This window comes from Sapajus apella, unplaced genomic scaffold (genome assembly GCF_009761245.1).
Source record: "Sapajus apella isolate SASKATOON/1434 unplaced genomic scaffold, GSC_monkey_1.0 scaffold165, whole genome shotgun sequence".
Lineage (NCBI taxonomy): Eukaryota > Metazoa > Chordata > Mammalia > Primates > Cebidae > Sapajus > Sapajus apella.
In genome coordinates, this window is record NW_022437105.1 from 1,801,327 (window position 1) to 1,819,310 (window position 17,984).

Below are 17,984 nucleotides of genomic sequence, written 5' to 3' on the forward strand. Positions count from 1 at the left end.
GATCCTATAACCATGGGATTCTAGGATCTTAGGAATCCCATATACACAGAGTCAATTCCCAGGACAGCTATTTCTCTCTGATGAACATGTCCAAGCAGTCTGTGGAGCCCTGCCTCAGTTGTACAACCATCAACTGTGGGAGGAAGACCCAGAAGCCATGCTGTGCACACAGACGGTGTCCTGGGGCAGAGGCCACACTCACCACGCAGAGTCATGCACCAGCTAACCAGAAGACCAGAGCCAGTTAGGACTGTTTACTGCTTTATTTTCACTTCTTAAAAGAAATCCTCTCCCTCTTTTTCCTTCCAGGTCTAATTATCAAACAAATACTGTATTATGTTTTATCGAAGGATATTCTGTTGTAACTTTACCAAATTCTGTGCAGAAGTACTGGATGCCATTTCCATTTTCCCAATGAGGGGTATCCCTTTTGAGGAGCAGAAAGACATAAAAATGTGACAGTGGAACATGCAGGGTGCAGGAGCTTGCTAACGGGGAAAGCTGACGCAAGTCTCAAAGTACGAGAAGCAGTTGCCGCCCTGGCCCCGCGATGGATGAACCACCATTTCTTACTTTCCAGTTGTCCCTTGCAGCATTCCTGCGCTCAGCTCACAGGTCAGCAGTTACTCAGCTAGAAAGAGCTGGAGCTTACCATCCAAGGTGGCTGTGGTGAGCTGTAATTGAAAATAAAATACCATGTAATTCCAATCACCTTTTATTAATTGAGAGCTCTGTAAGAAAATAAGCTGAAAGTGTATATTTTCCTTATTTGTAATGTTCCGGATCATGGAGTAACATGCACTACCATAGTAGAATCTATATATACGACAGATAGTATGCTGACAATTAATTAATTCAAACTACATTTCATTGCTGTTTTAATAATTTGAGGGGCCCTGGTCAGAGCTGATCCATCTTTGGTGCACAAAAGGGCATGGAACATCCTGGTTAGCGCCTGTGCACCTCCTTCCAGGCAGAACTGAAGAGCAGGGCGCAGGAGAGCACTCTTGATCGAGGAGGAGGAGGAGGAGGAGGAGGAGGAGGAGGAGGCGCCAGGAATCTGCCCCCCACAGACAGCAACTGTACTGGGAAACTCTGATGTACACACTTCCAGTACTTTGAATTTCTGGAGTCTGTTGAAGGCTTGCAACTTCCAGAGGGAACACTTGAACTATAAATTGTGGTTAATTTTTGTCAACTTCGGATTCTGGCACATTAGCAGCTCCCATTCCCCTGTCCCCACCCCCATGCATACCTTTCAAAAGCGATCTGCACAGGGCCTGCAGAAACCAGGATGGGCAGAAAGCACCCAGCCTCCAAATATCAGGGACCTGTGCTCTGATCAGTGATGGATGCTGCTTATTACAGAGGTGCAAAGAGGCGGGCAGCCATTGTTACCCCTCCCGCATAGCTATGAGCCCCTCTTCTCCAGGAGAAGCAACTTCCAGAGCATTGAAGGAGCCAGCGCCCTTGATTCCCACTTTAATTTTCTCTCCTCTCTTTATGGGAGCTGGACAGTAAAAAATGAGACTTCAAAAACAACTATGTACTTGGGAAAAATTAGAAAGTGACTAAGGAGGCTGAGGCGGGTGGATCACTTGAGGTCAGGAGTTTGAGACCAGCCTGACCAAAATGGTGAAACCCCATCTCTATTAAAAACATAAAAATTAGGTAGGTGCCATAGCAGGCACCTGTAATCCCAGCTTCTCTGGAGGCTGAGGCATGAGAATCACTTGAACCCAGGAGCTGGAGGTTGCAGTGAGCTAAGATTGTGCCACTACACTCCAGCCTGGGCAACAGAGAAAGACCCCCTCTCCAAAAAAAAAAAAAAAAAAAAAAAAGTGACTGTGGACCACGCATGCCACAGGAAAGGCTCAAGAAAAAAGAACTAAGAAGATTTGAACTTTACAACTCAGGCTGGTCCTTGGGGCAGAGTCAAGCTACAACAATCAAAATAAACAAAAACAATAAATTAAACAATGACAAAAATCAAACCCAGGGGAAGGGGGCGAACCTTACTTCAGAATTACCACAATACTACATTCAATTGTCAAGTTTTCAATAAAAGGTCACAAGGCATTCAACGAAATAGGAAAGTATGGCCTATTCAAAGGAAAAAGATAAGCAGATTAATGGAAATTGTCTCTGAAAAGAATCAGATGGCACATCTACAGCACAAAGACTTTAAAACAATTGTTTTCAATTACTCGAAAATTAAAGAGAGATGTGGATAAAGACAGGAAAATTATGTATGCATTCATACATAATTTTGGAAATATCAATAAAGAGATAGAGAACCTAAAATGAAACAAAAAATATTTTGAAGCTAAAAATATATAATAATGGAAATAAAGTATCCCCTAGAGGAATTAAAAGGCAGAGTTGAGCAGGTGAAGAAAAAACAGAAACAATCAAGTCTGAGGCACAGAAATTAAAAAAAGGACTGAAAAAAGTGAACAGAGCCTAAAAGGCCTATGGGACACCATCAAGGGCCCAACTTACACATTGCAGGAGAAAACATAACAGTGGAAAACTCCCAAATTTGATTTTATAAAATGGTTATAAATGTATATCCAAGAATTCAATAAACTCCAAGTAAGAGGAACTCAAAAAGTCCCACACTGGGACACACCACCATCAAACTTTCAAAGGCCAAAGGCAAAGAGGGAATTCTGGAAGGAGCAAGAGAAAAGTCTTATCACACCAAAAGGATTCTCTGAGATTGTCAGCAGATTTCTTCTCATAATAAGCTTTGCAGCCCATAAGGCAGTGGTCTTATTCACTAGACTAAAATAAAACTCAAACTCCCCAAAAACTATCAACCAAGAATCCTAAACCAGCAAAGATGCCATTCAAAAGTAAAGGAAAAATTAAGACATTCCCAGATAAATGAAGCTGAGGAAGTGTGTTACTACTAGACCTTGCCTGCCAGAAATGTATTGAGGGGCACCACAAGGTGGAAAAGAAAGGACCCTAGACAGGAATTTGAAGCTGTATGAAAAAATAAAGATCTCAGTAAAGGTAAGCACATGGGCAGTTATAAAAGCTATTATTATAGCAACGCTGTAGGATTCCACTTTTTTGTTTTCCACATGATTTAAAAGACTAAAATATTTTTTAAAAGATTAGTCTAAAAGGCAGTATTATCATAACTTTGGTTTGCAACTCCACATTTTGTCTTCTACAGAATTTAAGAAACTGTGTATTTAAAATAATCACTGTTTTATGTTTTGGGGAATAAAATGTGTAAAAATGTAATTTTGTGACATCAACAACTGACGGGGTGGGGAAAGAGATGTAAAGGAACAGAATTTTTTGTGTTACTGAAATTCACTGTTATAAATTCAAACAAGAGTGTTATAATTTTAGAATACTACATGTAATTCCCATGGTAGCCACAAAAACAAAATAGCTATACAATGTGCAAAAAAGAAATTGAGAAAGAAACTAAAAAATTTCCCTAAAAATTTTACTAAAGAGTGAACAGTAATGCAGAAAATAAGGGACAAAAAACTATAAGGCATATAGAAAACAAAAAGAAACATGGCAATAATAAGTCCCACCTTATCAGGAATTCGTTTAAATGTAAATGAGAAGGCAGATTGACAGAAAGGATTAAAAACACATAATTCAACTACAGTTGCCCCTCAGTATACTTGGGGAATTAGTGCCAGGAACCTTGACATAAAATTAAATCTGTACATACTCAAGTCCCATAGTTGGCCCTGTAAAGCCTGCATATACAAAAACTTGACCTTCCATTTATGCGAGTTTTACATCCCATAAATACCACAATTTTTATTTGCATTGGTCAAAGAAATCCACATACATGCAGACCTGCACAGTTTGAACCCATGTTGTTCAAGTGTCAATTGCCTATGCTGTCATATACATTATTTTTGAATGGAGTGGTGATCAAAAGAAAGCAGGGATAGATACACCAATATCAGAAATCAAAAGCTTTAAGTCAAAAAGGCTAAAAGAAACTATATATATATATATATATATATATATGAAAGATATAATACAAGAAAATATAAATATTATAAACATTTATATATCTAATAACAGACCATCAAAATATATGAAACAGAAACTAATAGAATATAAGGAAGAAATAAACAGCTTTACAATAATAGCTGAAGATCTTAATACTCCTCTTTTAATAATGGATAGGACAACCAGACAGAAGAGAGGCAAAGATATAGAGAATTTACACAACATGATAAACCAACTAGATCTCATAAACACTTTACCAAACAAGAAGAGCATATAGCATACATATTCTTCTCAAGTGCATATGGGACATTTTCCCAGGATAGACCACATGTTAATCCACAAATTAAATCTCAATAGATTTTAAAACATAAACAACATACACAGTATCTTCCCTGACCATACAGGATGAATTTAGAAATTGAAAATAGAAGTTAAACTTGAAAAGTCAAAAATTGTGGAAATTAAATGACACACTCAAACAACCAAAGGATCAAAGAAGAAATAATAAGAAAAATTAGAAAATACTTATAGATGAATAAAAATAACACACCATGCAAAAAATCTGTTACACAGCAAGAACAATGCTAAAGGGGGAATTTATAGCTATAAATGCATATATATACATATATATATGTAAACTAGAGATTTATATACCTTTATATATCTTTGTAAACTAGAGAAAGAACAACAGCACATCGCAAAGCTAGCAGAGGAAGTAACTAAGAAAGATTAGAGCAAAAATAAGCAAAATGGAGAAAAGAAAAACAGGAAAAAAAAAAAACGAGGAAATAAAAAAAAAAAGATTTATCGAAAAAAAACAGAATTGAGAAACCTCTAACTACATGGACTAAGAAAAATAAATAAGACTCAACTTACTAAATCAGAAATGAAAGTTTTGGACATTACTGCTAATTCTTTAGAAAAAAATGATTATAAGAAAGTACTATGAACAATTGTATGCCAGCATATTGGATATCCTAGATAAAATGTACAAATTCCCAGAATCACAAAACTTACCAAGACTGAATCACAAAAAATTATCTAAAATTTGAATAGACCTATAACTAGTAAGGAGACTGAATCAGTAACTAAAAAAATCTTCCGACAAAGAAAAATCTTAGGCTGGGCACAGTGGCTCACATCTGTAATCCCAGCACTTTGGGAGGCCAAGGCAGGCAGATCACCTGAAGTCAGGAACTCAAGACCAGCCTGACCAACATGGTGAAACCCCGTCCTTACTAAAAATATATAAATTAGCCAAGGGTGGTGGCATGTGCCTATAATTCCAGCTACTCGGGAGCTGAGGAAGGAGAATCGCTTGAACCTGGGAGGTGGAGGTTACAGTGAGCTGAGATAGTACTACTGCACTCCAGCCTAGGCAACAGAATGAGAGTCTGAAGAAAAAAATGAAAGAAAGAAGAAAGGAAAGGAAAGGGTAGGGAAGGAAAGGAAGGGAAGGAAGGGAAGGGAAGGAAAGGGGAGGGGAGGGGAGGGGAGGGGAGGGGAGCGGGGAAAGAGGGGAAAGAGGGGAAAGGGGAAGAAGGAAGGAAGGAAGGAGGGAAGGAAGGAAGGAAGGAAGGAAGGAAGGAAGGAAGGAAGGAAGGAAGGAAGCTAGACCCAATGGCTTTGCCAGTGAATTCTACCAAACATTTGAAGAAGAATTAACACCAATAAAAAACACTTCCTATCTCATTTCCCCAATACCAAAGCCAAATAAGATTCCACAAGAAAAGAAAATAAACCCATATTCCTTATGAACACTGATGTACAAATCCCAACAAAACACTAGTAAATGGAATTCAGCAGCATATTAAAATGGTTATGCATCAAGACACACTGGAATTTATTCCTGTAATGCAAAGATGGTTCAACAAATATTGATTAATGCAATAAATCTCATTAATAGAATGATACAAAACCTGCATGATCATCTCAATTTATGCAGAAAAAGCACTTGATAAATTCAACACATTTTCATTAAAAAAAAAAAAACACCCAACAAACTAAGAATAGAAGGAAGCTACATCAACAAGAAAAGCTGTATAAATTATTTCATTCTGTGCTGCTATAAAAGACTACCAAACTGGGTAACTTATAAACAAAAGAAATGTATGTCTCATGGTTCCTGAGGCCAGGAATTCCAAGGTGCTTGCAAGTTGGTATCCACTAAGAGCCCAGTTTCCATTTCTAAGATGGCATCTCGGAAGCTACAATCTCCAAAGAGGAGGAACACTGTTCCTTACATGGAAGAAGAGTGGAATAGCCCAAAGTGGGGGTGGGGGTTCAAACTCATCCTTTGATATCAGCCACCAATCTCACCCACGAGGTTGAAGCTCTCATAAGGGAGGCCCTTTTTAAAGATCCCACCTCTTCATACTGTTAAAGTAACAATTACATTTCAACGTAAGTTTTGGAGGAGACAGACGTTCAAACCATAGCATCACATATGAAAATCCAATCAGTCATCATACTCAATGGCGAAAGACTAAAAGCATTTCCACTAAGATCAGGAACAAGGCAAGGATGTCTGCTTTCACCATTTATATTTAGAATGGTATCAAAGTTCAAGCCAGAGCATTTGGGCATGCAAAATATTAAAAGCATCCAAACTGGAAAGGAAGTAAAAGTATTTCTGTTCACAGATTATATTATCATATAGATAGAAAACTCTACACATTCCACTCCCAAAACCTTTTAGAATTAATAAAATCAGCAAAATAGCAAGATACAAAGTCAACATGCAAAATTCAGCTGCATTTCTATAAACTAACAATGAGCAAGATGAAACTCTAAAATTATGAAAACAAATCCATTTAAAATAGCATCAATATAATAAAATACTTAGAAATTAACAAAGGAGACGAAATAAAATTGTACAATGAAAACTACAAAACATTACTGAATAAAACTAAAGAAGGCATAAATTAAAACATTTCCCATGTTCATAAATTGGAATACTTAATATTACTAAAAAGTCTATATTACCCACAGTTATCTACAGATTCAATAGGATCCCTATCAAAATCCCAATTACATTTTTTATAGAAGTAAAATAACCCATTTTTAAATTCATATGGAACTCTGAATAGTAAAAACAATCTTGAAAAGGAAGAACAAAACTGGAGGATTCACACTTTCTGATTTCAAAACTTACTATTAATACATATCTTCAATAATAAAAACAAGATATCACTGGCATAAAGATTGACCTATAAACAAATGGTATAGAATAAAAGACCCAAAAGTAAACTTTCACATATATGGGTCAAATAATTTTTGAGAAGGGCTCCAAGACCATTCAATGGGGAAAAGACAGTCTTTACAACAAATGGTGCTGGGAAAAAATAGACATCCACATGCAAAAAAAATGAAGCTGGATCCTTTCCTTACAGTACAGAGAAAAAAATGCATCACAGACCTAAATGTGAAACCCAAAATAATAAAACTCTTTGAAGAAAATATAGACAAAAAGCTTCCATAATTAGAGTCTGCAATGATTTATTGGATATGACACTAAAGGCACAGACAATTAGAGAAAAAAATAGACAAACGGAAAATTTTAAAAATTTGTGCATAAAAAGGCACTATCAAAAGAGTGAAATGGCATGCACAGAATTAAAGAAAATATTTGCGAATCACACCTGACAGGAAGCAAGTTTGGTGTCGGGAAGAGTCCAGTCTCCATGTTTAACTAGGGATGTCTGATAAAGGATTAATTTCTGGGATATATAGAGGAGCCTATAACTAAACTAAACAACAAAATCAAACAGCCCAATTTAAACAATGGACGAAATACTTGAATAGACATTTCTCCAAAGGAGACATAAAATGCCCAAGAAGCACATGAAAAGATGCTCAACCTCACTAATCATTTGGAAAATGCAAATCAAAACTACAAGATGCCATCTGGCACTCATTAGGACATGATTATTTTTAAAAAATTAATAAACAACAAGTGTTGGTAAGGATGGAGAGAAAGTTAAGCCTTTGTTCATTGTCAGTGGGAATGTAAAATGGTGCAGGTGCAGCTGCTATGAAAAACAGTATGATATTTTCAAAAAATTAAAAATAGAATCATCATATTATCCAGTAATTTTTCCTCTGAGTATATATGCAAAAGAACTGAAAGTAGTGTCTGTAAGAGATATATTTACAACTATGTTTATAGCAGCATTCTTAACAACAGCTAAAACATGGAGGCAATCCAAGCACCCATCAATAGATGAATGGATAAGCAAAGTGTGGACCATACAATGGTATATTATTCAGTCTTAAAATTGAAGGAAAGTCTGGCACAGGCTACAACATAGATGAACCTTAAGGACATTATGTTAAATGAAATAAAGCAGTTATAAAAAGATAAATGTGAGGTACCTAAGTAGTCAAAATCAGAGAGACAGAAAGTAGAATGATTGTTGACAGGGACTGAGGAAGGGGATGAGAAATTATTACTTAATTGGAATGAACTTTCAGGCTTACAAGATAGAATTGTGGCGAGGGATAGCGGTGGTGGCTGCAGAATGTAATAAATATATTTAATACTTACTATAGAATTAAGAATGGTTAAGATGACAGATCTTATGTGCATTTTACCACAATAAAAAATGAAAACAATACATTTCTTTAGCTTCTTACTATAATTTGTAATGGGGCTTCAGGTGGAGAGGGGCTCAGAACATGAGTCTCTTGCCCCAGTCCTGTCCAGGAAAGCAGAGATGGCTCACCCAATGTATTGGTTAGGGTAAATAATGAGGCATGCCCATCCTCCCAGTTTTTGTGGAAAGAATCAGCTTAATAAGGCCAGCTCTCTCATATGCTGCTTGTTAGGCTGTTTTCATGCTGCTATAAAGAACTGCCCAAGACTGCATAATTCATAAACGAAAGAGGTTTAATTAACTCAGATTTCCACAGGGCTGTAAGACCACAGGAAACTTACAATCATTGTGGAAGAGGAAGCAAACATGTCCTTCTTCACATAGCAGCAGGAAGAAGAAGTACGGAGCAAAGGCAGGGAAACCCCTTATAAAACCATCAGATCTTGCGAGAACTACTCACTATCATGAGAACACCATGAGGGAAACTGCCCCTATGATTCAATTACATCCGACCAGGTCCCTACCATGACACCTGAGGACTATGGGAACTATAATTCAAGATGAGATTTGGGTGGTGACACAACTAAACCATATCAAACAGCATGGGAGCAACCATCCCCATGATCCAATCACCTCTCACCAGTTCTCTCCCTAGACACCAAAGGATTATGGGGATTAAAATTCAAGATTAACTTCTTTGTCCTGCTGCCAGAAGATTCGAGTGGGGACACAGCCAAACTGTATCATTCTGCCCCTGGCCCCCTCCCAAATCTCATGTCTTCACATTTCAAAACACAATCATGCTTTTCCAACAGTCTCTCAAAGTCTCAACTCATTCCAGCATTAACCCAAAAGTCCAAGTCCAAACTGAGACAGGGCAAGTCCTTTCAACCTATGAGCCTCTAAAATCAAAATGAAGGTAGTTACTTCCCAGACACAGTGGGAGTACAGACATTGGGTAAACACCCATTCCAAATGGGAGAAATTGGCCAAAACAAAAGAGCTACAGGCCCTAAACAAGTCCAAAATCCAGTGGGGCAGCCAAATCCTAAAGCTCCAAAATCATCTCTTTTGACTCCATGTCTCCCATCCCAGTCATGCTGATTAAGAGGTGGGCTCCCATGGCCTTGGGCAGCTCCACCCCTGTGGCTTTTCAGGGTACACCCTCCCTCATAGCTGCTTTCAGGGGCTGGCATTGAGTGTCTGCAGCTTTTCCAGGATTATGATGCAAGCTGTCATTGAATCTACCATTCTGGGCTCTGGAGGGTGGTGGCCCTCTTCTCACAGCTCCACTAGGCAGTACACCAGTGGGGACTCTGTGTGGAAATTCCAAATCCACATTTCCCTTCTGCACTACCCTGGCAGGGGGTCTCCATGAGGACTCCACCCCTGCAGCAAACATCTGGCTGAACATTCAGGTGTTTCCAAATATCCTCTGAAATCTAGGTGGAGGCTCCCAAACCTCGATTCTTGACTTCTGCACACCTGCAGGCCCAACACCATGTGTAAGCTGCCAAGGCTTGGGGCTTGCACCCACTGAAGCAATGGCTTGGGCTGTATGTTGGCCCCTTTTAGCCACAGCAGGGATGCAGAGGATCAAGTCCTGAGACAGCACAAAGCAGCAAGGCCTTGGGACCAGCCCATAAAACCATTTTTTTCCTCCTGGGGGAAAAATGAAGGGGCTACCACGAAGATCTCTGACATGCCCTGAAGACATTTTCTCCATTGTCTTGGTGATTAACATTTAGCTCCTCATTACTTATGCAAATTTCTGCAGCCAGTTTGAAGTTTTCCTCAGAAAATGTGCTTTTGTTTTCTATCACATTGTCAGGCTGTGAGCTTTCTGAACTTTTATGTTCTCCTTTCCTTTTAAACATAAGTTCCAATTCCAAACCATATCTTTGGGAATACATAAAGCTTAATGCTTGTAAGAGCACTCAAGTAACTTCTTGAACACTTTGCTGCTTAGAAACTTCTTCTGCCAGATATCCTAAATCATCCCTCTCAAGTTCAAAGTTCCATAGATTTTTAGGGCATAGGCAAAATGCTGCCAGTCTCTTTGCTAAAGCATAACAAGAGTGACCTTTACTCCAGTTCCCAACAAGTTTCTCATTTCCATCTGAGACCACCTCACCCTGAATTTGATTGTCCATATTACTATCAGCATTTTGGTCAAAGCCATTCAACAAGTCTCTAGGAAGTTTCAATCTTTCCCACATCTTCCTGTCTTCTTTTGAGCTCTCCAAGCTGTTCCAACCTCTGCCTGTTACCCAGTTTCAAAGGTGCTTCCACATTTTTGGGTATCTTTACAGCAGCTTCCCACTACTCTCAGTACTAACTAATTGTATTAGTACATTCTCACACTGCTATAAAGAACTGCCCAAGACTGGGTAATCTATAAAAGAAAAAAGTTTACCCGACTCAAAGTTCCACAGTGTTGGGGAGGCCTCAGGAAACTTACAATCACAGCAGAAGGGAAAGGAAACATGTCTTTCTTCACATAATGGTAGGAGGAGAATTGTTGAGCAAAAATGGGAAAATCACCTTATGAAACCATCAGATCTCATGAAAACTTACTTGCTATCATGAGAACAGCATGGAGGTAGCCATCCCTGTGATTCAATTACCCCCCACCAGGTCACCTCATGACACATGGGGATTATGGGAACTACAGTTCAAGATAAGATGGGCGGGACACAGCAAAACGATATCAGCTCTCACCAAATATTAACTTGGTGGGGTAGGATCTGCATTTTAAGGGTGAATTCAGGAGAGTGTTAACAAGCTCTTTTGCCAGATGTCTCAGTCTGTTCAGGCTGCCATACCAAAGTAACACAGACAGGGGGCCTAAACACAGATATATAATTCTCACAGTTCTGTAGGTATGGAAGTCCAAGACCAAGTTGCCAACTTGGTTGAGTTCTGTTGAGGGCTCTCTTCCTGGCTTGTGGAAGGCTACCTTCTGACTATGTGCTCACATGGACTTCCTTTGGCACATGTAGAGAAAAAGATCTTTCTTTCTCTTTTATAATGTCTCCAATCCTATAGAATTAGGACCCCATGCTTATGACCTCATGTAACCCTAATTTCCTCCTAAAAGCCCTATCTCCAAGCACAGTCATATTGGGGGTTGGGTCTTTCACATATAAATTTGGGAGGGAATACAAGTGCCTCATAATATTCTGCCCTCGGCCCCTATACGCTCATGTTCTTCTTACATGTAAAATATATTCATTCCATCCAAACACATTCAAAAGTCTTAACTCATTCCAGCATCAACTCTAAAGTCTAAGTCCAAAATATCATCTAAGTCTCTATCTGCTAATTTGAAAACAAAGCTACAGTCTTCCAAATTATAATGGTGGGTCAGGCATAGCGTAGACATTCCTATCCCATAAGGAGAAACAGGAAAGAAGGAGGGGGTGACAGATCCCAAGCAACCCCAAAGCCTAGCAAGCCAAACTCCATTTAATTTTAAGGTTTGAGAAAAACCCTCTCATTGTCATGCCCTGCCCTCACGCCCACTGGGGTGGCAGCAGCATCTCCATGACTTGGAGGCACTAAGCAGGGGCATTCCTGAACCACCAAAGCCAGACAAGCTCCACCATGTGAAAGAAAATGGGAACTAGCCCTGCCTGATTGGTCTGTGGTAGGTGTGGCAGCCCTGCTCACCTCTGAATCATCTTCAGGATCATTCCCTTTTCTTGAGAAATCGTGCATATTTACAGCCAAAGTGGCCTATAGCTACATTTCATAGACTCCAAGGTGTCTGACGGGCTTCCTTCATTCTGTTCTTCCTCTTTCTCTGTTCCCATTAGTTGACACTGGCAGTGTCTCCACTGGTAAAAACCCATTTCGATTCCCATCATCTGCTGAGATAGCTGATTAAGTCCATGAGCTACACCCATAATCACTTTGACAAATGGCTTTTTAACATACCCTTACTGGTCTTTGTAGAACAAGTTTTCCTATTTTTTGACATATTGATAGACTAATAATTTTCTAAATCTTCATTTTACTATAAGCAATCAGGAGGAACTATGCCATTCCTTCAATTGTTTGCTCAGAAATCTCCTCAGCTAAATATCCAGTTCCATTGCTCACAAGTCCTACTTCGCACAAAACACTTTTCTTCACACAAAATACAATTCAGCCAATTTATTTGCTTCTTTATAACACAGATCATCTTTCCTCCAATTTTCAGTCACATGATTTTTACTTCCATTTGAGACCCCACCAGATGGGCTTTAACTTTGCTATTTCTCCTCATATTCTGTTCATAATTATTTATGTACCCTCTCAGAGGATAGAAACTTTCTCTTCAGCTCTCCTGTCTCCTTTCAGAGCCCTCACCAGAGTCACTAGTCTGAATTTCCAGCATGCACATCAGAATGTTCCCAGACTCTATCCATCACCCTTTCAATGCCAATTCCATGTTTTTAAGTATTTGTTAAAGCAGCACTCTACTTCCTGCTACTAAAATATGCCTTAGTTCAAGCTGCTGTAACAAAATATCATATACTAGGTGGTTTGAAAAATGGAAATTATCATTTGCAGTACTGGAGCTAGAAGTCTGAGACCTAGGTGCCAGGATGGTCACATTCTGGTGAGGGCTTGCACAGGTGCCTTCTCACTGTTTCCTCACCTGGCCTTCCATCAGTTTGTACATGATGGGGGAGAGAGAGAGAAGCAGGGAGAAGAGAGATCTTTCTTCCTCTTCTTACAAAGCCAACAATTCTATCAGATTAGAACCTTACCTCTTCGAACTCTTTAACCTTAACCACTGCCTAAAAGCCCTATCTCCAAATATAGTGATGTCAAGGGCTAGAATTTCAACATAAAAATTTTGGGGTAGAGGAGCATGCAATTTCGTTCATATCACAAGGTGTGGCTTATAAAGCTACATCTTCCAATTTAGCTTTTTTGATAACAAAGGTGGCATTCTGCGCTCATTCTGTCTGACTCCCATATCTAACCCTAATCAGCCTCTGAACCTAGACAGGGGAGATGAGTGCTATTTATACCTGTGCTAGCACCCTCAGACCCACTAAGTGCAGCCATATGGGGCTTTCGCTCTTGCAGATCATGGTGGTTGATACTGGCTTTTCCATTTACTATGTTTCTCAGCAATGTCTAAATTTAGAGGCTAACCAGTTAAGTCCTAGGCTGACTTCAGAGTCTTGGTGCAGTTCTAGTCATATTAAGTGGGTGCAAAAGTAATTGTAGTTTTTGTCACTGCAGTGGCAAAATCTGCAACTACTTTTGCACCAACCTAATAAATCAGCGTTAGGTCTAAGAAAGCAGAGTTAGAGCCCGAGCTGCAAATCCCAGTCTTTAGCCTGAGCCATGAGTTTGCATGGTTGCCCACAGCCAATAGTCACCTCCCAGAAGGTCTCAGGTTGGCTCCAAACTTCTTAATTACACAAGAATCCGGCAAGATTTATTTCAGAGATCCCAGCTGTCTTTTTGCCCCAAAAGAGTAGATTTTTTTTTTTAGAAATTAAAAAGAAGTAGGAGTCATTTTCATAAGTTTGATTTAAAAACCATTAAGAAAAAGGAAAAGGTAATAAAAGGCTTCCATTCTAAAGGCTTAAGAGGCAAGTTTTCAAATGTCCATGGCTTGAATACTATGTCATCTGAAAACAGGTGTTCATAGAAAAGAACCACAGTGGTATGACAAATGTTCTAGCCTCTTAACTTAGTAAAGTAAGTATTCCCTGACCACCTTGGCTTTTCCAAAACTATCACATTTCTTCTTTCATAAGACATTGTTAATTTTAAGGTGTCCCAACAATATCTTGGGTGATGTCTTAGTCCATCTGGGCTGCCATAAAAAAATACCTTAGACTGGGTAATTTATAAACAACAGAAATCTATTGCTCAGTTCTGGAGGACAGGAAGTCCAAGATTATGGCACCAGCAGATTCAGTGTCTGGTGAGGGCTGCACTCTGCTTCCAAGGTGGTGCATCTTGCTGCTTCCTCACATGGCAGGAGGAAAAGGAGCAAGGCCCCCAACCTCACTTATATTTTCTTAAATTATTATACTTTAAGTTCTGAGATACATGTGCAGGTTTATTACATAGGTATACACATGCCATGATGGTTTCCTGCATCCATCCGCCTGTCATCACATTAGGTATTTCTCCTAATGCTATCCCTCCCCTAGTTCCCCACACCCCAACAGGCCCCTGTGTGTGATGTTCCCCTCCCTGTGTCCATGTGTTCTCATTGTTCAACTCCCACTCATGAGTGAGAACGTGGTATTTGGTTTTCTGTTCCTGTGTTAGTTTGCTGAGAATGATGGTTTCCAGCTTCATCCATGTCCCTGCAAAGGACATAAAGTCATCCTTTTTATAGCTGCATAGTATTCCATGGTGTATATGTGCCACATTTTCTTTATCCAGTCTATCACTGATGGTCATCTGGGTTGATTCCAAGTCTTTGCTATTGTGAACACTGCCGCAATAAACATATGTGTGCATGTGTCTTTATAATAGAATTATTTATAATCCTTTGGGTATATATCCAGTAATGGAATAGCTGGGTTGAATAGGTCAATTTCTATTTCTAGATCCTTGAGGAATTGCCACACTGTCTTCCACAATGTTTGAACTAATTCATACTCTCACCAACAGTGTAAAAGCATTCCTATTTCTCCACATTCTCTCCAGCATCTGCTATCTCCTGACTTTTTAATGACTGCCATTCTAACTGGTGCGAGACGGTATCTCTTTGCGGTTTTGATTTACATTTCTCTAATGACCAGTGATGATGAGCTTTTTCTCATGTTTTTTGGCTGCATACATGTCTCCTTTTGAGAAGTGTCTGTTTATTTCCTTCACCCACTTTTTGATGCGGTTGTTTTTTTCTTGTAAATGGATATTAGCCCTTTGTTGGATGGAGAAATTGGAAACATTTTCTCTCACTCTGTAGGTTGGCTGTTTACTGTGGTGCTAATTTCTTTTGCTGTGCAAAAGTTCTTTATTTTAATTAGATCCCTTCTGTCTATTTTGGCTTTTGTTGCTATTGCTTTTGGTGTTTTAGTCATGAAGTCTTTGCCCATGCCTACGTCCTGAATGGTATTGCCTAGGTTTTCTTCTAGAGTTTTTATGGTTTTACGTCTTAAATTTAAGTCTTTAATCCATCATGAGTTAATTTTTGTATAAGGTGTAAGGAAGGGATCAATAGACATAATCCATCACATAAACAGAACCAAAGATAAAACACACATAATTATCTCAGTAGATGCAGAGAAGGCCTTAAACAAAATTCAACAGCCCTTCATGCTAAAAACTCTAAAAAAAAGCTAAAAAGTTTTAGCTTTCTGCATATCGCTACCCAGTTTTCCAAACACCATTTATTAAATAGGGAATCCTTTCCCCATTGTTTGTTTTTCTCAGGTTTGTCAAAGATCAGATGGTTGTACATGTGTGGCGTTATTTTTGAGATCTCTGTTCTGTTCCATTGGTCTATATCTCTGTTTTGGTACCAGTACCATCTGTTTTGATTATTGTAGCCTTGTAGTATAATTTGAAGTCAGGTAGCGTGATGCCTCCAGCTTTGTTCTTTTCGCTTAGGATTGTCTTGGCTATGTGGACTCTTTTTTGGTTCCGTATGAAATTTAAATGAGTCTTTTCCAATTCTGTGAAGAAAGTCAATGGTAGCTTGATAGGTATAGCATTGAATCTATATATTACTTTGGGCACTATGGCCATTTTCATGATACTGATTCTTCCTAACCATGAGCATGGAATGTTTTTCCATCTGTGTCCTCTCTTATTTACTTGAACACTGGTTTGTAGTTCTCCTTGAAGAGGTTCTTCATATCCCTTGTAAGTCAGATTCCTAGATTATCTTTGTAGTAATTGTGAATGGGAGTTCACTCATGATTTGGCTCTCTGTTTGCCTGTTATTGGTGTATAGGAATGCTGTGAGTTTTGCACATTAATTTTGTATCCTGATACTTTTCTGAAGTTGGTTATCAACTTAAGGAGATTTTGGGCTGAGATGATGGCGTCTTCTAAATATACAGATGATATCGTTGTCATCTGCAAATAGAGACAATTTGACTTCCTCTTTTCCTAATCAAATTCCCTTTATTTCTTTCTCTTGCCTGATTGCCCTGGCCAAAACTTCCAATACTATGTTGAAGAGGAGTGGTGAGAGAGGGCATCTTGTCTTGTGCCAGTTTTCAAAGGGAATGCTTTTAGGTTTTGTCCATTCAGTATGATATTGGTTGTTGGTTTGTCATAAATAGCTCTTGTTTTTTGAAATACGTTCCATCAATACCTAGGTTTACTGAGAGTTTTTAGCATGAAGGGCTGTTGAATTTTGTTGAAGGCCTTCTCTGCATCTACTGAGATAATTATGTGGGTTTTGTCTTTGGTTCTGTTTATGTGATGGATTATGTCTATTGATTTCCTTATGCTGAACCAGCCTTAACTCCCAAGGATGAAACCAACTTGATTGTGTTGGATACATTTTTGATGTGCTGCTGGATTCACTCTGCTAGTATTTCATTGAGGTATTTATCAATGTTCATCAGGGATATTGGCCTGAAATTTGTTTTGTCGTATCTCTGCCAGGTTTTGGTAACAGGATGATGTTGGCCTCATAAAATGAGTTAGGGAGGATTCTCTCTTTTTCTATTGTTTGGAATAGTTTCAGAAGAAATGGTACCAACTCCTCTTCATACTTCTGGTAGAATTCAGCTGTGAACCTATCTAGTCCTGGGCTTTTTTTGGTTGACAGGCTATTAATTGCTGCCTGAATTTCAGAACTTGTTATTGGTCTATTCAGGGATTTGACTTCTTCCTGCTTTACCCTTGGGAGGATGTAAGTGTCCAGGAATTTATCAATTTCCTCAGATTTTCTGGTTTATTTGTGTAGAGGTGTTTATAGTGTTCTCTGATGGAAGTTTGTATTTCTGTGGGATCAGTGGTAATATTTTTTATTGCGTTTATTTGATTCTTCTCTGTTTTCTTCTTTATTAGATTAGCTAGTGGTTTATTTTGTTGATCTTTTCAAAAAACCAGCTCCTGGATTCATTGAGTTTTTGAAGACTTTTTCATGTCTCTATCTCCTTCAGTTCTGCTCTGATCTTAGTTCTTTCTTTTCTTCTGATAGTTTTTGCATTTGTTTGCTCTTGATTCTCTGGTTCTTTTAATTTTGATGTTAGAGTGTCAATTTTAGATCTTTCCTGCTTTCTCTTGTGGGCATTTACTGCTATAATTTTCCCTCTACACACTGCTTTAAATGTGTCCCAGAGATCCTGGTACATTGTGTCTTCATTCTCATTGGTTTCAAAGAACATCTTTATTTCTGCCTTCATTTCATTAATTATCCAGTAGTCACTCAGGAGCAGATTGGTCAGTTTCCATGTAGCTGTC

At 38.8% G+C, this 17,984-nt stretch overlaps 1 protein-coding gene across 1 annotated transcript in view; it reads right to left on the minus strand.

Moving 5' to 3' along the window:
• Positions 1-244: 244 nt before the first annotated feature.
• The window catches only part of WDR27 (WD repeat domain 27), a 266,107-nt gene continuing 248,367 nt past the window's right edge, over positions 245-17,984 (minus strand). The window contains 1 exon segment of the mRNA XM_032267079.1: positions 245-674. Within this exon segment, the coding sequence (XP_032122970.1) occupies positions 624-674 (51 nt within the window). The 3' untranslated portion in view covers positions 245-623.